This window comes from Salvelinus fontinalis, chromosome 16 (assembly GCF_029448725.1).
Source record: "Salvelinus fontinalis isolate EN_2023a chromosome 16, ASM2944872v1, whole genome shotgun sequence".
Taxonomy (NCBI): domain Eukaryota; kingdom Metazoa; phylum Chordata; class Actinopteri; order Salmoniformes; family Salmonidae; genus Salvelinus; species Salvelinus fontinalis.
The window spans coordinates 40,201,390-40,227,654 of NC_074680.1; the positions used below are offsets into that span (position 1 = coordinate 40,201,390).

Sequence of the window (26,265 nt, forward strand, 5' to 3'; positions counted from 1 at the left end):
ACTCAGAATCTTGCATGAAGCAGGTCTGGCTTTAGGCACATCATATTGTGCTACATTACATGGTTCTGAACTAAAAAAATATGAACACAAAAACAGCACAAATCTAGAGAAATATACAGGTGTGGAAAATCCTCGTCAAAAACTCTCCACTAGGGCTAATGACATTCACAACAGCCTTCATACATCATCACTGTAATTTTAAAGACTAAAACCAAAGCAAATAACCACAATAAGAAAGGTATAGTTATCAAATAAAGCTTCCACAGTAAATATATGTAAGTAGTACTGAGAAGTCTTCTTTCTTTTCTTACTACAGCAGTTACCATTTTCAGCCAATGCAAAGACCGATCTATTCCTGTGTAGGTCCAAAAACAGCTCTACAGAACACATTGTACAGGTCTCTGGAGATAGTGGAGTGAGTGAGTGAGTGTAGGAGGGTTAGCTCTCCTCTCCCTTATACACAGGCAGAGATCGATACCCTCTCATCAGTTCGCCTCCGTTCTGGTTGAATGGAAATTGTCTCCGAGTAGGAGTGCTGATCAAGGATCAGGTCCCCCCTGCTGTCTATATAATCATATTAAATCGGATCTAACTGTCAAAACTGATCCAATATCAGCAGTCCTACCCGGAGACACTAAATATTGGCCCAGATGACTATAGATGCCTGCAGATGGAGGGCAGTAGAGTACAGAGTTGATGGGAAGAGCACTGTCTGGTGATAAAGTTTCTTTACTCCCACGATGCAGAGAAACAGAAGAAAGTCACATTGAAATAAAAAATAAAAGATGAAACAATGCGCTACAGCCAAGTCTCTCTCTCAGGGGCCTCAGAACTCAGTTTGGAATGCTCAAGCTATGAGTGAAGAATGGAGCCCATGGCAGCCCTTAGAGGATGAAGAGTTTGGAGAAGACTCATGGCAGCCCTTAGAGGATGAAGAGGTTGAAGAAGACTTATGGCAGCAAGAAGTGGATGAAGATTGGAAAGAGGAGAGTCAGAGTCAAGTCAGGCTGTCGTTACCATTCTCCAGGTTCTCATTGCTCTCATAACAGCCAGAGTCTCGTGGGGAGTCCCCCAGTAGGCCGCTACGGTCCAGTAACAGCTTCTCCTGAAAACCCCCTGACTGGCCACCACGGTCCTGGTCGCTGCTACCTGTAGGATACAACACCCCCAGCAGAGGGACATCCGTCATACGACAAATTGTGTTTGTGGGGGTATGTGTGGGGGTATGTGTGGGGGTGTGTGTACTAACCGTCGTACTCCTGAATTAGCTCCACAGCAGTGAGCAGCAAAGCTCTGTGTTGAGGGTCTCTGATGTTGAGCTCATCTAGATCCTCCTCTTCTAGAAGCTTCAAGGTGTCCAGGTCCTCATAGCCGTTAAACAGGAAGGTAGGCAGGTGCTCCTGGGGGAGGGGTGAGAAGGACAGAGGGGTGACAGGGTAGGCTTTGGTCATGTAGCCAACGTAAATTTAAAATAAACATCAAAAGGAGGAGGATCTTAACAGCATTCACGTGTGAGCGTCTGTATATACAGTGGGGCAAAAAAGTATTTAGTCAGCCACCAATTGTGCAAGTTCTCCCACTTAAAAAGATGAGAGAGGCCTGTAATTTTCATCATAGGTACACTTCAACTATGACAGACAAAATTAGGAAAAAAAATCCAGAAAATCACATTGTAGGATTTTTAATTTATTGATTTGCAAATTATGGTGGAAAATAAGTATTTGGTCACCTACAAACAAGCAAGATTTCTGTCTCTCACAGACCTGTAACTTCTTCTTTAAGAGGCTCCTCTGTCCTCCACTCGTTACCTGTATTAATGGCACCTGTTTGAACTTGTTATCAGTATAAAAGACACCTGTCCACAACCTCAAACAGTCACACTCCAAACTCCACTATGGCCAAGACCAAAGAGCTGTCAATGGACACCAGAAACAAAATTGTAGACCTGCACCAGGCTGGGAAGACTGAATCTGCAATAGGTAAGCAGCTTGGTTTGAAGAAATCAACTGTGGGAGCAATTATTAGGAAATGGAAGACATACAAGACCCCTGATAATCTCCCTCGATCTGGGGCTCCACACAAGATCTCACCCCGTGGGGTCAAAATGATCACAAGAACGGTGAGCAAAAATCCCAGAACCACACGGGGGGACCTAGTGAATGACCTGCAGAGAGCTGGGACCAAAGTAACAAAGCCTACCATCAGTAACACACTACGCCGCCAGGGACTCAAATCCTGCAGTGCCAGACGTGTCCCCCTGCTTAAGCCAGTACATGTCCAGGCCCGTCTGAAGTTTGCTAGAGAGCATTTGGATGATCCAGAAGAAGATTGGGAGAATGTCATATGGTCAGATGAAACCAAAATATAACTTTTTGGTAAAAACTCAACTCGTCGTGTTTGGAGGACATAGAATGCTGAGTTGCCTCCAAAGAACACCATACCTACTGTGAAGCATGGGGGTGGAAACATCATGCTTTGGGGCTGTTTAACTGCAAAGGGACCAGGACGACTGATCCGTGTAAAGGACAGACTGAATGGGGCCATGTATCGTGAGATTTTGAGTGAAAACCTCCTTCCATCAGCAAGGGCATTGAAGATGAAACGTGGCTGGGTCTTTCAGCATGACAATGATCCCAAACACACCGCCCGGGCAACGAAGGAGTGGCTTCGTAAGAAGCATTTCAAGGTCCTGGAGTGGCCTAGCCAGTCTCCAGATCTCAACCCCATAGAAAATCTTTGGAGGGAGTTGAAAGTCCGTGTTGCCCAGCAACAGCCCCAAAACATCACTGCTCTAGAGGAGATCTGCATGGAGGAATGGGCCAAAATACCAGCAACAGTGTGTGAAAACCTTGTGAACTTACAGAAAACGTTTGACCTCTGTCATTGCCAACAAAGGGTATATAACAAAGTATTGAGATAAACTTTTGTTATTGACCAAATACTTATTTTCCACCATAATTTGCAAATAAATTCATTAAAAATCCTACAATGTGATTTTCTGGATTTTTTTCCCTCATTTTGTCTGTCATAGTTGAAGTGTACCTATGATGAAAATTACAGGCCTCTCATCTTTTTAAGTGGGAGAACTTGCACAATTGGTGGCTGACTGGATAAGAGCGTCTGCTAAATGACTTAAATGTAAATGTAATGTACTTTTTTGCCCAACTGTACATAGTCTAGTGCAAGTCGTCACTGAGTTAGTCTAGACCAGTGGTTACCCAACTTTTTATAGTCCCGTACCTCTTCAAACATTCAACCTCCAGCTGCGTACCCCCTCTAGCACCAGGGTCAGCGCACTCTCAAATGTTGTTTTTTGCCATCATTGTAAGCTCGCCACACACACACTGTACGTTACATTTATTAAACATAAGGAGAGTGAGTTTGTCACAACCCGGCTCGTGGGAGGTGACAAAGAGCTCTTATAGGACCAGGGCACAAATATTAATAATCAATCATTTTGCTCTTTATTTAACCATCTTACATATAAAACCTTATTTGTTCATCGAAAACGGTGAATAACTCACCACAGGTTAATGAGAAGGGTGTGCTTGAAAGGATGCACATAACTCTGCAATGTTGGGTTGTATTGGAGAGTCTCAATTAATTTTCTGCACCCAGTCTGTGCCTGTATTTAGTTTCATGCTAGTGAGGGCTGAGAATCCACTCTCACATAGGTACGTAGTTGCGAAGGGCGTCAGCGTCTTAACAGCGCGATTTGCCAAGGCAGGATACTCTGAGCGCAGCCCAATCCAAAAATCTGGCAGTGGCTTCTGATTAAATTCAATTTTCACAGAACCGCTTGTTGCAATTTCGATGAGGCTCTCTCGTTCAGATATCGGTAAGTGGACTGGAGGCAGGGCATGAAAGGGATAATGAATCCAGTTGTTTGTGTCATCCGTTTCAGGAAAGTACCTGCATAATTGCGCACCCAACTCACTCAGGTGCTTCGCTATATCACATTTGACATTGTCTGTAAGCTTGAGTTCATTTGCACACAAAAAAATCATATAATGATGGAAAGACCTGTGTGTTGTCCTTGTTAATACAGACAGGAAAGAGCTCCAACTTCTTAATCATAGCCTCAATTTTGGCCCGCACATTGAATATAGTTGGAGAGTCCCTGTAATCCTAGATTCAGATCATTCAGGCGAGAAAAAACATCACCCAGATAGGCCAGTCGTGTGAAACTCGTCGTCATACAAGTGAAAATTACGGTCAGTAAAGAACTTTTAGCTCGTCTCTCAATTAAAAACAAAGTGTCAATACTTTGCCCCTTGATAACCTGTGCACTTCTGTATGTTGTAAAAGCGTTATATGGTCGCTGCCCATATCATTGCATAGTGCAGAAAATACACGAGAGTTCAGGGGCCTTGCTTTAACAAAGTTAACCATTGTCACTGTAGTGTCCAAAACGTCTTTCAAGCAGTCAGGCATTCCCTTGGCATCAAGAGCCCCTCGGTGGATGCTGCAGTGTACCCAAGTGGTGTGCACGCGCGTTACCACTCCACTATGTCTCTCTGTCATGGCTTTTGTGGCATCAGTCCAGATACCAACAGGAGCAGCAGCTACGTTTGGCTACATACAGACCGTTACTGGAATTCCCGCGAGAGAGTGACGGTTAATGTGATTGGATGTTAATTATTTGACTAGGCTACCTGTTTTGATATTGTGTTATTTCGCTGAACACTAGATGGTTTAATTTTATTTTTGGCAGTGAAACGAGGCTATATATAATTTTTTTTTAAATTAAGAGTGAATTACATTTTTATTTGGCATCCCCCAGTTTCTGAATACCTGTACTACTAGTCATGACTGAGTTAGTCTAGTAGAAGTAAAGTCATTACTTTGAGGTTGATGCGCTCCAGGAGTTCCTCTACAGAGGTGGGTTTGGGCTGCCCTCCCTTCCTCCTACGCCGGGGGTGTTTAGGTTTGTCTTCCTCAGCCAGAACGTCCACGTAGATGAACTTAAACGTCCCCACCTTATTGTTCAGCAGGCCCATCCACGTCCCCATTGGAGGCTTGCCGATGATGTCAATGACATCACCTCTCTGCAAATCAGGAACAGTCACTGTGATTCGTTCGTTTGGATAATGTGTGTGTACGTGCATGCGTGCGTGCATTTTACCTTCAGTTTGAGAGAGTCAGTGTCGTAGGGGCTGGGGGTGGAGTCCGTGTGCACTATGGCTCGACCACAGAAGGGTCCTCTGTAGGGAGGCTCATCCTCCTCTCCATCCTCAGACTTCACACTCCCTCTGTTGCTGTTGGAGGAGTCGGTGGTGCCCACCGTATGACCACCTGTAAACAATAAGAGATGAGAGGAGCCATTCAACTGATCTCTAAACCACATTGAGATCTATGGTAAATGAACATGCAGGTTGGTAGGGGGCTAGAGTTTTCTGTTCTGCCTGCTGTTCACTGTAAATAACAGTTTCACTTTGGAATATAAGACAAATGTGGACACAACACAGAACCATCCCCCGACCCCACTAGACAGACCCCCCCCCCCCACTCACAGACCCATCCCCCCAACCTACTAGACCCCCCCCCCCCCCCCCCCCCCCACACACACACACACACAGTACTTACTTATGGAGCTCTGTCCGCTGAGGGAGCTCCTCAGGCTCTCCACTGACCCTCCAGCCTTCAGCTTGGGTTTCTCCTGATAGTCTGTGTCTGTGAGGCTGTGGGGGGACTGGGGCCCTCTGGAAATACCGTCTGGGCTTGACTGGGGGGGGTACAGAGACATGGTTATTACATGTTTACTAAATATTTAGTCCAGCTTAATCTCTTGATCATCATGAACCAAGTCTATTGAATTGCCACCAGGGACACTAGCTAGAGAGTAGGTACAGTTTGACCACTGGAGCATTTAGCATACATAGATCATTGAATTGCATGGAGTCTGACATACCTGCTCGGGGAGAGAGCAGTGGTATCTCTTGGAGATGTGCTTTCTCATGGTCTCTTTTACAGACTTCACTTTCTTGCCCAAGGAGATTTGAGGGTTTGTCGGTGGAGACTTGACTACATCTTTCACACTGGCATCCCCATCTTTAATCTAAAGTTAGTATACAGTGTGGGGAGACAGAAAAGCTTCACGAAACGAAGGTACTGAAAAACAAAAAATCCCAATTCAAGGAATCAAATGAATATGAAACTACTTACAGTGAGGTCAGGGTCACTGTTGACCATGTGCAGGGACCGGTTGGTCAGATCAAATCCACCAAAGCTACAGGTTCTCTGAAACAAAGGATGAAATCAATAAAATCACCTTATAAATATCACTTTCAAATGATAGACATATTGACAGGTTCATCAATCAAACATATAGGACTTTGTGGTTCTGTGTGAAGATAGTTTTGGACTGAGTGAACATCCAACCGCTCCTAGCCTGGTCCTAGATGCTAACTCAATTGCTGTCATTGTTGAGCCAAACATTAATTTCAATAAGGAGTTGGCAAGGGAGCAGAGCTAGACTAGTACCCAGGCTTGACTGGCCATGACTAAAGCTATAGACTACACAGTCCACACACAAAAGTTGCGTCCCAAACGGCACCCTATTCCCTATATAGTGCACTACTATTGACGGTCGCCATTTCCAAAGCAGCCAAAGATTACTCACGCCATGGTAGCTGAGTGGGCTGAGTACTCTCCTGATCTCACCATCCGTGACCGACCGGGCCATCCTAGGTCCATCCCCTCTACCACCAACCTCTATCTCTGACATGGAGGAACCAGTACCGCCGGCCCCCGTCGCTCTCCCCTCCCCGCTGGGGCCAGTGTCCGGGTGGCTCCCTGGGCTACAGGCTGGGCTACAGGCCGGGCTGGAGCTCCTGGGGCTGGATCCTCCTATACCGAGTACAGGAAGAGAACGTGCTCAACTCTTATCCTCTTGCTTATACAAATGTAGTGTGTTTAAAACCCGCCAAAAATAGATCACATAAAAAATGGGGAAAAAACATCCAGCACTGGGATATAAGTAGCAATTAAAAGCTTAGTTTTAATAATCTCATAGCAACACCACGTCTTAATAAAAAGGGTCATTTTCCTGAAGGAAAATTGTGTGACTTGCTTCACCTGTCTTACTGAAGGCTCTGAACAGCCGCTGGCTGGTGCTGGAGACTGTATCCAGACTCTGGGTGTGTGTGGCACTGCTGCAGGTGTCCAAGGAGGAGGAGGAGGAAGGGGAGGTGGTCAGGTTGTCGGAGTCTTGAAGGTCATAGGTCAGCTGGTTGTGCAGGGAGGAGGCCAGGGAGTCAACGTGGTGACACCCCCCAGACACAGGCTGCTTCTTCTGAACCCCAGAGTACAGGGGCAGAGAGGACATGGCATCACCCAGGATAGGCCCATCCATGCTCAGAGATTCTGGGAGAGACAGGGGAGGTGGCAGGAGTAGTAAGGACAGGTTTGTGGCAGAGTCAAGGAATGTCAAGACAATGCGATGTGTAATGGATGACAACTCAACTTGGATTAGAAGTAGGTATTTTATTTTTCACACAAGTGACCAACAAAATGGTTTGTTTGGTATAAACTTTGTAAAGGCATCACATTTACGCCCTAATGGGACTTGTCACAATCACATCTCATGAATGATGTTGTTTTTCTAAATTGCTTGACAATTTTTTTGTTGTTGCTTTAAAGCGCTTTGAGATTCTTTATGTAATAGCACTGTAGTTTAATAAATGAAAGACTACTGCAGTGACCCGTCTCACCCTCAGACCCAGGGCTCTTGGACTCGTCGATCCTGATGAGCTTCTTGCGCACCCTGCGACTGGAGGTGACCAGCTTATGGAGCCGTCTGAACGTCCCAGACTCCTCCTGTTCACCATCTGACTGCTCACACAACTGCTGAAGAAGAGAGACGAACCAGGTTAGAAGGTCAGCAGTGGGGAAGGAGAGGAGACCCAGTTAGAGGGGGAGGGGGCGGGGGCGGGGACCCAGGTAGAGGGGGCGGGGACCCAGGTAGAGGGGGAGGGGACCCAGGTAGAGGGGGAGGATGATAATAGAAGTCAGTAGTTCTCAAGCCTCAGAACCAGTGAAATTAAACCTGTGAAAATAATGTTTATTTGGCTTGCTTATAAGTAAAGTTTGTATAAGTACAAATGTTCACCCTTTCTGGGAAATGCACAATAAAATGTTTTATTTAACTAGGCAAGTCAGTTAAAAACAAATTCTTATTTACAATGACGGCCTAGGAACAGTGGGTTAACTGCCTTGTTCAGGGGCAGAACGACCAGATTTTTACCTTGTCAGCACAGGGAATCGATCTAGCAACCTTTCGGTTACTGGCCCAACGCTCTAACCACTAGGCAAACCTACCTAACTATATTATTGTTGAGGTAAAGACCACATGCAGCATATGAGCTCAATATAAGTACTGATGGGTCAAACCAGAGTGTAGACTTGCAGTCGATGTAAAGGCTCTGGTCAGGCACTGACTAAGAGTTGTGTGCGAGAAAACGAAAGGTTTGCAAACTGGAATTTCCCATCTAAATTAATATATGTCAGAGTAGGCCACATCAGATAGAACTTATATGGTCTCATATTTAGGGTCTGTAGCAGTGGACAGAAAAAACACATTTGCTCACAGTGGATCAACAGTTCATGTACCACACCACAGCTATAAGATCAGAAGCTTTTCCACATCCGTCTTTTTACATGCTCATGATGACGTGTGCTACAGCTAGCCATAGAGTTAGTGAGAAAGAAACCATATGTAAAAGATACAGCTAGCCATAGAGTTATTGAGAAAGAAACCATATGTAAAAGATACAGCTAGCCATAGAGTTATTGAGAAAGAAACCATATGTAAAAGATACAGCTAGCCATAGAGTTATTGAGAAAGAAACCATATGTAAAAGAAACAGCTAGCCATAGAGTTATTGAGAAAGAAACCATATGTACAAGATACAGCTAGCCATAGAGTTATTGAGAAAGAAACCATATGTACAAGATACAGCTAGCCATAGAGTTATTGAGAAAGAAACCATATGTAAAAGATACAGCTAGCCATAGAGTTATTGAGAAAGAAACCATATGTAAAAGATACAGCTAGCCATAGAGTTATTGAGAAAGAAACCATATGTACAAGATACAACTAGCCATAGAGTTATTGAGAAAGACCATATGTAAAAGATACAGCTAGCCATAGTTAGTGAGAAAGAAACCATATGTAAAAGATACAGCTAGCCATAGAGTTATTGAGAAAGAAACCATATGTAAAAGATACAGCTAGCCATAGAGTTAGTGAGAAAGAAACCATATGTAAAAGATACAGCTAGCCATAGTTAGTGAGAAAGAAACCATATGTAAAAGATACAGCTAGCCATAGAGTTAGTGAGAAAGAAACCATGAAAGCTACAATTGTGGACCAGAGGAGAAATAGAAACCATAGTTATGATTTCTTAAAATATAGCCAAGCAGACATCTGACCACAAGCGCTCATCTTGTAATCTTGTCACAGCAGAGTGAGACTCTGGATCTTGGTGCACTTAATGTCCACTTCATTCAGGGGTTTTATACTGGCTACATCATAGTATGCATAGCATCTTGAAACATTAAATATGATGCCTATTCTGCCTAAGAGGTACAGCAACGTCTTGAGCATGCAGGTTGTGTCTTTGTAAAGAAAAAAACAAGAGTTAAGATTCTAATGATTATGAGAGTAATATTTTAATTATTTACAGCACTAATCAAATCAAATGTATTTATAAAGCCCTTCGTACATCAGCTGATATCTCAAAGTGCTGTACAGAAACCCAGCCTAAAACCCCAAACAGCAAGCAATGCAGGTGTAGAAGCACGGTGGGTAGGAAAAACTCCCTAGAAAGGCCAAAACCTAGGAAGAAACTTAGAGGAACCTGGCTCTGAGGGGTGGCCAGTCCTCTTCTGGCTGTGCCGGGTGGAGATTATAACAGAACATGGCCAAGATGTTCAAATGTTCATAAATTACCAGCATGGTCAAATAATAATAATCACAGTAGTTGTCGAGGGTGCAGCACTATAGTTGTATAGTGCTGTTGTTCTTGAGTGTACGCAAAGAAAGTGAATTGCACACAATATAGTCTTACGTAATCACTGGAAGATAAAGTTGACATTAGAAGCCGCAGATACATGGAGCCAAGAACTAGCAGGAAAATAACTGATGCCGTCAGGAACATTTGCATCAATTTCAAAAGATCGATTCATAGCTCAAAAACACTGGTTTTGATGAGGTTAAACTACAAAACGGAGAGCGTGTGGTAAAAAAGAAGGGTGACAGTGGGAGGTTGGATTGAACGACTGGAGAAATGACAGAGAGAGAAACCGAATGAGGCCATCCAGATTAATCTGAAATATGTTGGCTGGACCGGAACCCCCTAATCACAACCATGCAGAAAAGAGCTGTGGCCGGCATAACGCAGCACAATAGGGGTTAGCAGGCGCTTTGACTGGGATGAATAGCGGTCTGCCTGGATGGCATGCCTGTTGGGACAGGGCCTGGAGTGGGGGAGCAGGTTACAGGGGCCCGGTTCATGGAGGGAGGGAGGGAGGGAGGGAGGGAGGGAGGGAGGGAGGGAGGGAGGGAGGGGGATGGAGGGAGGGAGGGAGGGGGATGGATGGAGGGAGGGAGAAAGAGGGAGAGAGGGAGAAAGAGGGAGAGAGAGGGAGGGGAGAAGGGGAGGGAGGGGAGAGAGAAATAGGAGAGGGAGGTGGGGAGAAAAATAGTAGAGGAAGGTCAGAGGAGAGAGGGATGTGGAGAGAGAGAAGGGAGTAATGGAGGGAGGGAGAGAGAAAGAGGGCGAGAGGGAGGGGAGAATGAGGGAAGGAGAGCGAGGGGGAAGGAGCGAAGGGGTAGGAGAGAGCGGGAGGGGAAGGAGGGAGAGAGCGGGAGGGGAAGGGGGGAGAGATCGGGAGGGGAAGTGAGGAGAACGCGGGAGGGCAGGGGGGAGAACACGGGAGGGCAAGTGGGAAGAAAGCGGGAGAGCAGGGGGGAAAAACGTGGGAGGGTAAAACGCGGGAGGGAAAGGAGGGAGAACGCGGGATGGAAAGGAGAGAGAACGCGGGAGGGAAAGGAGAGAGAGAGCGGGAGGGTAAGGAGGGAGAACGCGGGAGGGCAGGGGGGAGAACGCGGGAGGGCAGGGGGAGAACGCGGGAGGGGAAGGAGGGAGAGAGCGGGAGGGGAAGGACGGAGAGAGCGGGAGGGGAAGGACGGAGAGAGCGGGAGGGGAAGGAGGGAGAGAGCGGGAGGGGTAGGAGGGAGAGAGCGGGAGATGAATGAGGGAGAACGCGGGATGGAAAGGAGGCAGAACGCGGGAGGGAAAGGAGAGAGAACGCGGGAGGGAAAGGAGAGAGAACGCGGGAGGGAAAGGAGAGAGAACGCGGGAGGGAAAGGAGAGAGAACGCGGGAGGGAAAGGAGAGAGAACGCGGGAGGGGAAGGAGGGAGAACGCGGGAGGGGAAGGAGGGAGAGAGCGGGAGGGGAAGGAGGGAGAACGCGGGAGGGCAGGGGGGAGAACGCGGGAGGGCAGGGGGAGAACGCGGGAGGGGAAGGAGGGAGAGAGCGGGAGGGGAAGGAGGGAGAGAGCGGGAGGGGAAGGAGGGAGAGAGCGGGAGGGGTAGGAGGGAGAGAGCAGGAGATGAATGAGGGAGAACGCGGGATGGAAAGGAGGCAGAACGCGGGAGGGAAGGGAGAGAGAACGCGGGAGGGAAAGGAGAGAGAACGCGGGAGGGAAAGGAGAGAGAACGCGGGAGGGGAAGGAGGGAGAGAGCGGGAGGGGAAGTAGGGAGAACGCGGGAGGGGAAGGAGGGAGAACGCGGGAGGGGAAGGAGGGAGAACGCGGGAGGGGAAGGAGGGAGAGAGCGGGAGGGGAAGGAGGGAGAGAGCGGGAGGGGAAGGAGGGAGAGAGCGGGAGGGGAAGGAGGGAGAACGCGGGAGGGAGAGGAGGGAGAACGCGGGAGGGGAAGGAGGGAGAGAGCGGGAGGGGAAGGAGGGAGAGAGCGGGAGGGGTAGGAGGGAGAGAGCGGGAAGGAGGGAGAGAAAGAGGGGAAAGAAGGGAGAGAGAGGGGAAGGAGGGTGAGAGGGAGGGAGAGCGGGAAGGAGAGAGAGCGGGAAGGAGGGAGGGGGGATGGAAGGGGGGGATATAAAGAGATAAGAGATAAAGAGGGGGAGAGTGACTGAGGAAGTGGGGAGAGGGAGAAAGAGGGAGGGACAGGGAGGGAGGGAGGGGAGAGAGAAATAGGAGAGAGAAGGAGGGAGAGAGAATGAGGGCGAGAGAAATAGAAGGATAGGGAGGGAGGAGAGAGGAGTGAGAGGGGGAAGGAGCGAGAGCGTGAGGTAAGGGAGAGAGTGTGGAAAGGGGGAGGAGGGAGAGGGGAAAGGAGGGAGAAGGAGGGTGAGAGGGGAAAGGAGGGAGAAGGAGGATGAGAGGGGAAAGGAGAGAGAATGAGGGTGAGAGGGAGGGAGGGAGGGAGGGAGGGGGGAGGAGAGTGAGAGGGAGGGGGAGGGGGGGAAGGAAGGTGAGTGGGAGGGAGGGAGGGTGAGAGGGAGGAAGGAGGATGAGAGAGAGGGAGGGAGGACGGAGAGTGGGAGGGAGGGAGGGAGGGGGGGCGGAGGGGGGAGGGTGAGAGAGGGAGGGGGGACGGAGGGTGAGAGAGAGGGGGGGACAGAGGGTGAGGGTGATAGGGAGGGGGGACAGAGATACTGATACTATACACACCATAAACCAAAGAATAGAGAGCGACAACACTTCTATCAACATGTTTATATCAACACTTACATTGCTGGTGGAGGACTCATTCAAGGTCAGACTGGGAACATCAGGCCATTCTGTAAGATTAGTGCTGCAGGTCTGTCTGCTCTGGGTCTCAAACTCCTTCAGCTGTGAGGAGGAGAGGAAAGGAGAGAGGAGGAGAGGAAAGGAAAGGAGAGAGGAGGAGAGGAAAGGAAAGGAGAGAGGAGGAGAGGAGAGGAGGAGAGGAAAGTAGAGAGGGGGAGAGGAAAGGGGAGAGGAAAGGAGAGAAGGGGAGAAAGGAGGAGAGGAAAGGAGAAAGAGAGGAGGAAAGGAAAGAGAGGAGGAAAGGAGAAGAGGAAGGGAGAGAGGAGGAAATGAGAAAGAAGAAAGGAGGAAAGGAGAAAGGGGGAGAGGAGGAAAGAAGAAAGGAGGAGAGGAAAGGAGAAAGCAGAGAGGAGGAGAGAAGAGGAAGAAATTCAGTTTAAGCTAGAGATATGTTTTTTGCATTGGATGCGTCTCAATCCATTACATCCTCGATGTCGGTGAAAGGTGGCAGAGCTAGAGCGAAAATCGGTCTTCTCAGGAAAACACCTGTAGCATCGGAACGGTTTGACCTGTAGTTTTGTGCCTATGCAAAAAAAAAATATATACATCCTAAGCTTTCTAATATCTCCTAGATATAGGACAAACACTTGGCCAAAATTTGTTTAATTGGTTGTTAGTAATATTATTATTTGTTTAAGTTATAATTTCTTCTGGACGCGGTACCTCGTTTAACCTCCTGCAGTACCTCGTTTAACCCCCTGCGGTACCTCGTTTAACCTCCTGCAGTGCTACTTTGAGAACCCCTGCTATATAGTATACAGTATAGAGTATGGATGCTCCCTGACGCCTTTATGGATGCTCCATGACGCCTTTATGGATGCTCCATGACGCCTTTATGGATGCTCCATGACGCCTTTATGTAGTGCTTCTGACACCTTTATGTATGCGCTATGAAGCCTTTATAAGTTGTACTTTGTTTGAAGTGGGACCGTACATTCTGAGAAGAGAGTATGTGGAAGAAAACACAAACTATATGAAGACAGGAAGTGACATACCCTTGCGAGGGCCTCCTCCACGCTGATCATCTTCTCTTTCACCATCATCATCAGCTGAATACGCTCTTCATCACTCATAGTGATGTCACTGGCCACAAAGCCTATGTCCTCGCCGCCTGGGAAACAGCAATATAGTAGCAGCGGAGGGTTAAGATAGCGGGACAGATAATATAGAAAGCCGCTGCCCACCCAGGACATCATGCCTGTGTGGGATCGAATCCCAGTTCCACCTCTCGTCTATACATTATCGCTTCTATCCGTCTTCCTTTCAATAAGCACATGGAAAATACTAAAGATACGTTGAGACTAAGACTGTTTCAGTGGAGTGGGACTGGGATTTCAGATGAGGTGCGACTAGGACACAGTTTCAGTGGAGTGGGACTGGGACTGGGATTTCAGATGAGGTGCGACTAGGACACAGTTTCAGTGGAGTGGGACTGAGATTTCAGATGGGGTGCGACTAGGACAGTTTCAGTGGAGTGGGACTGGGATTTCAGATGAGGTGCGACTAGGACACAGTTTCAGTGGAGTGGGACTGGGACTGGGATTTCAGATGAGGTGCGACTAGGACACAGTTTCAGTGGAGTGGGACTGGGATTTCAGATGAGGTGCGACTAGGACACAGTTTCAGTGGAGTGGGACTGGGATTTCAGATGAGGTGCGACTAGGACACAGTTTCAGTGGAGTGGGACTGGGATTTCAGATGAGGTGCGACTAGGACACAGTTTCAGTGGAGTGGGACTGGGACTGGGATTTCAGATGAGGTGCGACTAGGACACAGTTTCAGTGGAGTGGGACTGGGATTTCAGATGGGGTGCGACTAGGACAGTTTCAGTGGAGTGGGACTGGGATTTCAGATGAGGTGCGACTAGGACACAGTTTCAGTGGAGTGGGACTGGGATTTCAGATGAGGTGCGACTAGGACACAGTTTCAGTGGAGTGGGACTGGGATTTCAGATGAGGTGCGACTAGGACACAGTTTCAGTGGAGTGGGACTGGGATTTCAGATGAGGTGCGACTAGGACACAGTTTCAGTGGAGTGGGACTGGGATTTCAGATGAGGTGCGACTAGGACACAGTTTCCGTGGAGTGGGACTGGGATTTCAGATGAGGTGCGACTAGGACACAGTTTCAGTGGAGTGGGACTGGGATTTCAGATGAGGTGCGACTAGAACACAGTTTCAGTGGAGTGGGACTGGGATTTCAGATGAGGTGCGACTAGGACACAGTTTCAGTGGAGTGGGACTGGGATTTCAGATGAGGTGCGACTAGAACACAGTTTCAGTGGAGTGGGACTGGGATTTCAGATGAGGTGCGACTAGGACACAGTTTCAGTGGAGTGGGACTGGGATTTCAGATGAGGTGCGACTAGAACACAGTTTCAGTGGAGTGGGACTGGGATTTCAGATGAGGTGCGACTAGGACAGTTTCAGTGGAGTGGGACTGGGACTGGGATTTCAGATGAGGTGCGACTAGGACAGTTTCAGTGGAGTGGGACTGGGATTTCAGATGAGGTGCGACTAGGACACAGTTTCAGTGGAGTGGGACTGGGATTTCAGATGAGGTGCGACTAGGACACAGTTTCAGTGGAGTGGGACTGGGATTTCAGATGAGGTGCGACTAGGACACAGTTTCAGTGGAGTGGGACTGGGATTTCAGATGAGGTGCGACTAGGACACAGTTTCAGTGGAGTGGGACTGGGATTTCAGATGAGGTGCGACTAGGACACAGTTTCAGTGGAGTGGGACTGGGATTTCAGATGAGGTGCGACTAGGACACAGTTTCAGTGGAGTGGGACTGGGATTTCAGATGAGGTGCGACTAGGACACAGTTTCAGTGGAGTGGGACTGGGATTTCAGATGCGGTGCGACTAGGACACAGTTTCCTGATTTGTGCGATCAGAAATATGCTGGATAGAGAGAGAATATTTCCAAAACAAAAACATACCTTTTGAGTTCTGCCGCATGACATCTTTCTGCGACTTCCGAAAATTCTGCCAGAAAGACTTGTTTTTCTGTCTCTTTTCATCCCATTTTCCTAAACAAGGACATACAGTAGGGCTGAATAAAACAGATGACATCCACACTGCTCCATTCAATGACTACCCATAGCAAACTTTCAAAATATGTATAACGTTTTTTTTGTAGCTAATCCAAAATGTAAAATCAAATTGTAACTCAATTGTGATAAGAACAAAACTGGCTAAATTCAATCTTCAAATGAGGTACTAGTTAATTTGTTATAACACACAATAACAACCGTTACTGTGTATGTAGTTACACATACATTTCAAATAACTACACTGAACAAAAATAGAAACACACCATGCAACAATTTCAACGATTTACTGAGTTACAGTTCATAAGGAAATCAGTCAATTGATATAAATAAACAAATCTTTCGATTTCACATGACTGGTCAGGGGCGCAGCCATGGGTGGGCTTGGGAGGGAATAGGCCCACCCACTGGGGAGCCAGGCCCAGCCAATCAGCATGAAGATTTTCCTCACAAAAGGGCTTTATTATAGACATAAATACTCCTCAGTTTCATCAGCTGTCCGGGTGGCTGGTGTGAGAATCCCGCAGGTTAAGAAGCCAGAAGGAGGTTCCTGGGCTGGCGTGGATACACGTGGTCTGCTGTTGTGAGGCGGGTTGGACGTACTGCCAAATTCTCAAAAAAAGACGTTGAGGTGGCTTATGGTAGAGAAATTAACATTCAATTCTCTGGCAAAGCTGTTGTCAGAGAATTTAATGTTCATTTCTCTACCATAAGCCACCTCAATGTCGTTTTAGATAATTTGGCAGTACATCCAACCGGCAAAGCTGTTGCCAGAGAATTTAATGTTCATTTCTCTACCATAAGCCGCCTCAACGTTGTTTTAGAGAATTTGGCAGTACGTCCAACCGGCCTCACAACCGCAGATCACGTGTATTCCTGCAGTCAGCATGATAATTGCACGCTCCCTCAAAACTTGAGACATCTGTGGCATTGTGTTGTGTGACACAATTGCACATTTTAGAGTGGCCTTTTATTGTCCCCGGCACAAGGTGCACCTGTGTAATGATCATGCTGTTTAATCAGCTTCATGGATATGCCACACCTGTCAGGTCGATGGATTATATTTTTGTTCAGTATACATGTGACCAAGCTATACTTCAGACCGATCAAATTACAGAACTGATGATTATTTTATTTTTTACTTACCCCCTGATCCACCATCAGATGATTTATGCATGGCCAACCTACAAATCAACCAAGAATCAAAAACAAGAGATGGCACAAACAAAAAACAACCCGAGAAATAGAAGATGCAGAGTCTGGTAAGATAACAGACAAATTCTCACCTGTTTTCTGATGCAATTCTCTTCATTGTACTGCTGCTATCCTACTGTACCATCTTTGACAAAACACCACTTTATCCACCCTGAGTTCTCTCTCCAAGAATAACAGACGTGTACTGTCCCTCATAAACATGCACGGTCCCCAACAAACCAAACGTGCACTGTCCCTCTTACCACCAGACCAGGCCAGTATATTGTTAGTGGGGACCGTTCCCAGTAGTCAGTCAGTCCAGATGGGAAAACGTGTTGCTAGCCAGCGCTGGTCTGGCTGCTGGACAGAGGTCAGACCACAGTGGCTATCTGAACAACAATAGGGGCTTTTCACACCCTGACTGCACTCACTGCAACATCATCGCTGCTCACGTGGCCTTTGTATCTCTCCCCACTCCCTTTCCTCCCTCACCCTGTCACTTTCCCCTTGTCTCTCTCCTCTGACATCAACTGATAGTTGTTGCTGATGCTAGCGACTATCAACCCCCACTGACACAATTCTACAGGTGGCCACAAGTGGGCACTCTGCCTAGTCACTGCCAGCCCAGTACTCTACAACCTTTCCGTCAGCATGGTTAGTAGTAATCAAGGCTTGTGTTCTTCTGAAAGGAACCAACTCTCAGAGGTGGCTACCCAAGACCAGCATATTGTATGAAGTCATGTGACTGAGGTGACTTGGGCTTGATTTTTAGAGCACACTAACAGGAGGTACTACTTCTCCCATTGTTTTAGACTGGACAATGATAAAGCTAAGGTGTAAACAAACCTAAATCTTGTGTCGCCAACACCCCGCTGACTCAGTGTATAGTACCGTGTTTACTCATGACCAAGATTCCTCCCTTATTCTCCTTTGTTTACAATATGACCATCCATCCTTCCAAACTCACAATAGGGGGAAAGAGAGGAAGTGTTAAATTGGTTTACTAGTAGACGAAGTGTTCCGTTGGTAGACTAGTAGACGAAGTGTACCTGGTCAAAAGTAGTAGTGCACTAAATAGGGAATAGCATGCTATTTAATAGGGTGCCATTTGACACGTAGCCTTGGAGAAGATGTATGGAAGTGCTATGACTGTCCCACTCACAGTCCTACCTAACGCCAGGAGTTCAACAATTTATAGTTAAGCAATAAGGCACGTGGGGGTGTGGTATATGGCCAGTATACCATGGCTAAGGGCTGTTCTTAAGCACGACACAACACGGAGTGCCTGGATATAGCCCTTAGCCGTGGTATATTGGCAATATACCACAAACCCCCGAGGTGCCTTATTGCTATTATAAACTGCTTACCCACGTAATAAATGTTTTGTCATACCCAATCAGCATTCAGGGCTCGAGCCACCCAGTTTATAAAAATATAACTTTCACTAGGACAGGAAAACAATGTATGGTTGCCTGCCTGTCTGATTGCTTTGACTGTCCTACTTCCAACAACACCAATTGAACTACATATAAGAACATCACATTACAATATAGTCCACAATACACTCCACACAAAGGGGAGATGATGCCGGTGATAGATATAGAATAAGAACTGTTTAAGTGTTATATACAGCATCTCTATGGTCTTACCTTCTCTCAGTCTCAGGAGTGGACGCTGCGTTACTGCAACTCAGCCCTAGCGACTCCTGTAGAGAACAGAACACTGCAGTCAGACAGGCAGGCAATGGAATCTGACAAACACACTTGGAGAACCACATGCTAGCGCACAGACAGGCATGTTGGTTTGGAACTCCTAATGTGCATCTCATTGACCACAAAAGGCTACAGTAGACATTCCTCAAGTCCATTTTTTTAACAATTTTTCCGGGACACATTATAACACCATGCATTACAAAATCACAAGGCCACAGTCTCCACTATAGACAGTGAAACATGACTTTGTAGCATTAAAACAGCTCTCCTTGAGACCACAACAACAGAGCAGTGTTCTGACTCACAGCTGCTCTGTGATGCAGAATCTGAGCTGAGGGAATCCGTCCTCCCAGAGAGTAAACATAGAATAGGGGAGGTGTGTGTGTCTGTACTCACTCCTCTGGATCTGAGGGAATCCGTCCTCCCAGAGAGTAAACATAGAATAGGGGCATACGCCTGTGTGTGTCTGTGTGTGTGGGAGCATTCACTCACCTGGATCTGAGAGCGAAGCTGCAGTGATGTCGGGACTAAGTCCACCTTTTCCTGAAAGCCCAGAAGGCACAAGTGAAGCAGTAAGAAATAGAACTATATCCAGAACCGTCTCACTGTACTGATGTTCAATACTGATGTTCAATACAACGTCACACTGTACTGATGTTCAATACTGATGTTCAATACAACGTCACACTGTACTGATGTTCAATACTGATGTTCAATACAACGTCACACTGTACTGATGTTAAATACTGATGTTCAATACAACGTCACACTGTACTGATGTTAAATACTGATGTTCAATACAACGTCACACTGTACTGATGTTCAATACTGATGTTAAATAAAACGTCACACTGTACTGATGTTCAATACTGATGTTAAATAAAACGTCACACTGTACTGATGTTCAATACTGATGTTAAATAAAACGTCACACTGTACTGATGTTAATGATGAAGGACAACGTCACACTGTACTGATGTTAAATAGTGATGAAGGACAACGTCACACTGTACTGATGTTAAATAGTGATGAAGGACAACGTCACACTGTACTGATGTTAAATAGTGATGAAGGACAACGTCACACTGTACTGATGTTAGTGATGAAGGACAACGTCACACTGTACTGATGTTAGTGATGAAGGACAACGTCACACTGTACTGATGTTAGTGATGAAGGACAACGTCACACTGTACTGATGTTAATGATGAAGGACAACGTCACACTGTTACTGATGTTAAATAGTGATGAAGGACAACGTCACACTGTACTGATGTTCAATACTGATGTTAAATAAAACGTCACACTGTACTGATGTTCAATACTGATGTTAAATAAAACGTCACACTGTACTGATGTTAATGATGAAGGACAACGTCACACTGTACTGATGTTAATGATGAAGGACAACGTCACACTGTACTGATGTTAATGATGAAAGACAACGTCACACTGTACTGATGTTAGTGATGAAGGACAACGTCACACTGTACTGATGTTAAATAGTGATGAAGGACAACGTCACACTGTACTGATGTTAATGATGAAGGACAACGTCACACTGTACTGATGTTAATGATGAAGGACAACGTCACGCTGTACTGATGTTAATGATGAAGGACAACGTCACACTGTTACTGATGTTAAATAGTGATGAAGGACAACGTCACACTGTACTGATGTTAATGATGAAGGACAACGTCACACTGTTACTGATGTTAAATAGTGATGAAGACCAACGTCACACTGTACTGATGTTAATGATGAAGGACAACGTCACACTGTTACTGATGTTAAATAATGATGAAGGACAACGTCACACTGTACTGATGTTAAATAGTGATGAAGACCAACGTCACACTGTACTGATGTTAATGATGAAGGACAACGTCACACTGTTACTGATGTTAAATAGTGATGAAGGACAACGTCACACTGTTACTGATGTTAAATAGTGATGAAGGACAACGTCACACTGTACTGATGTTAATGATGAAGGACAACGCCACACTGTACTGATGTTAATGATGAAGGACAACGTCACACTGTACTGATGTTAGTGATGAAGGACAACGTCACACTGTACTGATGTTAATGATGAAGGACAACGCCACACTGTACTGATGTTAATGATGAAGGACAACGTCACACTGTACTGATGTTAGTGATGAAGGACAACGTCACACTGTACTGATGTTAAATAGTGATGAAGGACAACGTCACACTGTACTGATGTTAATGATGAAGGACAACGTCACACTGTACTGATGTTAATGATGAAGGACAACGTCACGCTGTTACTGATGTTAAATAGTGATGAAGGACAACGTCACACTGTACTGATGTTAATGATGAAGGACAACGTCACACTGTTACTGATGTTAAATAGTGATGAAGGACAACGTCACACTGTTACTGATGTTAAATAGTGATGAAGACCAACGTCACACTGTACTGATGTTAATGATGAAGGACAACGTCACACTGTTACTGATGTTAAATAATGATGAAGGACAACGTCACACTGTACTGATGTTAAATAGTGATGAAGACCAACGTCACACTGTACTGATGTTAATGATGAAGGACAACGTCACACTGTTACTGATGTTAAATAGTGATGAAGGACAACGTCACACTGTACTGATGTTAATGATGAAGGACAACGTCACACTGTACTGATGTTAATGATAAAGGACAACGTCACACTGTTACTGATGTTAAATAGTGATGAAGGACAACGTCACACTGTACTGATGTTAAATAGTGATGAAGGACAACGTCACACTGTACTGATGTTAAATAGTGATGAAGGACAACGTCACACTGTACTGATGTTAATGATGAAGGACAACGTCACACTGTTACTGATGTTAATTATGAAGGACAACGTCACACTGTTGCTGATGTTAAATAATGATGAAGGACAACGTCACACTGTACTGATGTTCAATACTGATGAAGGACAACGTCACACTGTACTGATGTTAATGATGAAGGACAACGTCACACTGTTACTGATGTTAAATAGTGATGAAGGACAACGTCACACTGTACTGATGTTAATGATGAAGGACAACGTCACACTGTACTGATGTTAAATAGTGATGAAGGACAACGTCACACTGTACTGATGTTAATGATGAAGGACAACGTCACACTGTTACTGATGTTAAATAGTGATGAAGGACAACGTCACACTGTTACTGATGTTAAATAGTGATGAAGACCAACGTCACACTGTACTGATGTTAATGATGAAGGACAACGTCACACTGTACTGATGTTAAATAATGATGAAGACCAACGTCACACTGTACTGATGTTAATGATGAAGGACAACGTCACACTGTTACTGATGTTAAATAGTGATGAAGGACAACGTCACACTGTTACTGATGTTAAATAGTGATGAAGACCAACGTCACACTGTACTGATGTTAATGATGAAGGACAACGTCACACTGTTACTGATGTTAAATAATGATGAAGGACAACGTCACACTGTACTGATGTTAAATAGTGATGAAGACCCACGTCACACTGTACTGATGATAATGATGAAGGACAACGTCACACTGTTACTGATGTTAAATAGTGATGAAGGACAACGTCACACTGTACTGATGTTAATGATGAAGGACAACGTCACACTGTACTGATGTTAATGATGAAGGACAACGTCACACTGTTACTGATGTTAAATAATGATGAAGGACAACGTCACTATGTACTGATGTTAAATAGTGATGAAGGACAACGTCACACTGTTACTGATGTTAAATAATGATGAAGGACAACGTCACACTGTACTGATGTTAATGATGAAGGACAACGTCACACTGTACTAATGTTAATGATGAAGGACAACGTCACCCTGTTACTGATGTTAAATACTGATGTTCAATACAACGTCACACTGTACTGATGTTCAATACTGATGTTAAATAAAACGTCACACTGTACTGATGTTCAATACTGATGTTAAATAAAACGTCACACTGTACTGATGTTAATGATGAAGGACAACGTCACACTGTACTGATGTTAAATAGTGATGAAGGACAACGTCACACTGTACTGATGTTAAATAGTGATGAAGGACAACGTCACACTGTACTGATGTTAAATAGTGATGAAGGACAACGTCACACTGTACTGATGTTAAATAGTGATGAAGGACAACGTCACACTGTACTGATGTTAATGATGAAGGGCAACGTCACACTGTACTGATGTTAAATAGTGATGAAGGACAACGTCACACTGTACTGATGTTAGTGATGAAGGACAACGTCACACTGTGCTGATGTTAGTGATGAAGGACAACGTCACACTGTACTGATGTTAGTGATGAAGGACAACGTCACACTGTACTGATGTTAGTGATGAAGGACAACGTCACACTGTACTGATGTTCAATACTGATGTTAAATAAAACGTCACACTGTACTGATGTTCAATACTGATGTTAAATAAAACGTCACACTGTACTGATGTTAATGATGAAGGACAACGTCACACTGTACTGATGTTAATGATGAAGGACAACGTCACACTGTACTGATGTTAATGATGAAGGACAACGCCACACTGTACTGATGTTAATGATGAAGGACAACGTCACACTGTACTGATGTTAAATAGTGATGAAGGACAACGTCACACTGTACTGATGTTAGTGATGAAGGACAACGTCACACTGTACTGATGTTAAATAATGATGAAGGAAAACGTCACACTGTACTGATGTTAATGATGAAGGACAACGTCACACTGTACTGATGTTAATGATGAAGGACAACGTCACGCTGTACTGATGTTAATGATGAAGGACAACGTCACACTGTTACGGATGTTAAATAGTGATGAAGGACAACGTCACACTGTACTGATGTTAATGATGAAGGACAACGTCACACTGTTACTGATGTTAAATAGTGATGAAGACCAACGTCACACTGTACTGATGTTAATGATGAAGGACAACGTCACACTGTTACTGATGTTAAATAATGATTAAGGACAACGTCACACTGTACTGATGTTAAATAGTGATGAAGACCAACGTCACACTGTACTGATGTTAATGATGAAGGACAACGTCACACTGTTACTGATGTTAAATAGTGATGAAGGACAACGTCACACTGTACTGATGTTAATGATGAAGGACAACGTCACACTGTACTGATGTTAATGATGAAGGACAACGTCACACTGTTACTGATGTTAAATAGTGATGAAGGACAACGTCACACTGTACTGATGTTAAATAGTGATGAAGGACAACGTCGCACTGTACTGATGTTAAATAGTGATGAAGGACAACGTCACACTGTTACTGATGTTAAATAATTATGAAGGACAACGTCACACTGTACTGATGTTAATGATGTAGGACAACGTCACACTGTACTGATGTTAATGATGAAGGACAACGTCACACTGTTACTGATGTTAAATAGTGATGAAGGACAACGTCACACTGTTGCTGATGTTAATTATGAAGGACAACGTCACACTGTACTGATGTTAATGATGAAGGACAACGTCACACTGTACTGATGTTAATGATGAAGGACAACGTCACACTGTTACTGATGTTAAATAGTGATGAAGGACAACGTCACACTGTTGCTGATGTTAATTATGAAGGACAACGTCACACTGTACTGATGTTAATGATGAAGGTCAACGTCACACTGTACTGATGTTAATGATGAAGGACAACGTCACACTGTTACTGATGTTAATGATGAAGGACAACGTCACACTGTTACTGATGTTAAATAGTGATGAAGGACAACGTCACACTGTTGCTGATGTTAAATACTGATGAAGGACAACGTCACACTGTACTGATGTTCAATACTGATGAAGGACAACGTCACACTGTACTGATGTTAATGATGAAGGACAACGCCACACTGTACTGATGTTAATGATGAAGGACAACGTCACACTGTTACTGATGTTAAATAGTGATGAAGGACAACGTCACACTGTACTGATGTTAATGATGAAGGACAACGTCACACTGTTACTGATGTTAAATAGTGATGAAGGACAACGTCACACTGTTACTGATGTTAAATAGTGATGAAGACCAACGTCACACTGTACTGATGTTAATGATGAAGGACAACGTCACACTGTACTGATGTTAAATAATGATGAAGACCAACGTCACACTGTACTGATGATAATGATGAAGGACAACGTCACACTGTTACTGATGTTAAATAGTGATGAAGGACAACGTCACACTGTACTGATGTTAATGATGAAGGACAACGTCACACTGTACTGATGTTAATGATGAAGGACAACGTCACACTGTACTGATGTTAATGATGAAGGACAACGTCACACTGTTACTGATGTTAAATAGTGATGAAGGACAACGTCACTATGTACTGATGTTAAATAGTGATGAAGGACAACGTCACACTGTTACTGATGTTAAATAATGATGAAGGACAACGTCACACTGTACTGATGTTAATGATGAAGGACAACGTCACACTGTACTAATGTTAATGATGAAGGACAACGTCACACTGTACTGATGTTAATGATGAAGGACAACGTCACACTGTTACTGATGTTAATGATGAAGGACAATGTCACACTGTACTGATGTTAATGATGAAGGACAACGTCACACTGTACTGATGTTAATGATGAAGGACAACGTCACACTGTACTGATGTTAATGATGAAGGACAACGTCACACTGTTGCTGATGTTAAATAGTGATGAAGGACAACGTCACACTGTTGCTGATGTTAAATACTGATGAAGGACAACGTCACACTGTACTGATGTTCAATACTGATGAAGGACAACGTCACACTGTACTGATGTTAATGATGAAGGACAACGTCACACTGTACTGATGTTAATGATGAAGGACAACGTCACACTGTTACTGATGTTAAATAGTGATGAAGGACAACGTCACACTGTACTGATGTTAATGATGAAGACCAACGTTACACTGTTGCTGATGTTAAATACTGATGAAGGACAACGTCACACTGTACTAATGTTAATGATGAAGAACAATGTCACACTGTACTGATGTTAATGATGAAGGACAACGTCACACTGTACTGATGTTAATGATGAAGGACAACGTCACACTGTACTGATGTTAAATAGTGATGAAGGACAACGTCACACTGTACTGATGTTAAATAGTGATGAAGGACAACGTCACACTGTTCTGATGTTAAATAATGATGAAGGACAACGTCACACTGTTACTGATGTTAAATAATGATGAAGGACAACCTCAAACTGTACTGATGTTAATGATGAAGGACAACGTCACACTGTACTGATGTTAATGATGAAGGACAACGTCACACTGTTACTGATGTTAAATAGTGATGAAGGACAACGTCACCCTGTTACTGATGTTAAATACTGATGAAGGACAACGTCACACTGTACTGATGTTAAATAGTGATGAAGGACAACG

General features: G+C 44.9%; 1 protein-coding gene across 3 annotated transcripts in view; it reads right to left on the reverse strand.

Annotated features, from left to right (window-relative positions):
• The window catches only part of LOC129813162 (SAM and SH3 domain-containing protein 1-like), a 158,560-nt gene that overhangs the window by 2,181 nt on the left and 130,114 nt on the right, over nucleotides 1-26,265 (reverse strand). For 2 of the 3 annotated variants that reach the window (XM_055865411.1, XM_055865413.1), the window contains exons 3-18: nucleotides 19,269-19,319; nucleotides 18,714-18,769; nucleotides 17,017-17,054; nucleotides 15,760-15,849; nucleotides 13,813-13,928; nucleotides 12,758-12,859; nucleotides 7,713-7,848; nucleotides 7,078-7,365; nucleotides 6,623-6,849; nucleotides 6,166-6,240; nucleotides 5,912-6,058; nucleotides 5,587-5,725; nucleotides 5,126-5,295; nucleotides 4,845-5,048; nucleotides 1,250-1,400; nucleotides 1,018-1,149 (exon numbers count right to left, since the gene is read on the reverse strand). In XM_055865411.1, the coding sequence (XP_055721386.1) occupies nucleotides 1,018-1,149; nucleotides 1,250-1,400; nucleotides 4,845-5,048; nucleotides 5,126-5,295; nucleotides 5,587-5,725; nucleotides 5,912-6,058; nucleotides 6,166-6,240; nucleotides 6,623-6,849; nucleotides 7,078-7,365; nucleotides 7,713-7,848; nucleotides 12,758-12,859; nucleotides 13,813-13,928; nucleotides 15,760-15,849; nucleotides 17,017-17,054; nucleotides 18,714-18,769; nucleotides 19,269-19,319 (2,122 nt within the window). The remainder of the gene's footprint in view (nucleotides 1-1,017; nucleotides 1,150-1,249; nucleotides 1,401-4,844; nucleotides 5,049-5,125; nucleotides 5,296-5,586; nucleotides 5,726-5,911; nucleotides 6,059-6,165; nucleotides 6,241-6,622; nucleotides 6,850-7,077; nucleotides 7,366-7,712; nucleotides 7,849-12,757; nucleotides 12,860-13,812; nucleotides 13,929-15,759; nucleotides 15,850-17,016; nucleotides 17,055-18,713; nucleotides 18,770-19,268; nucleotides 19,320-26,265) is intronic. The other variant, XM_055865412.1, reaches the window with a different exon arrangement.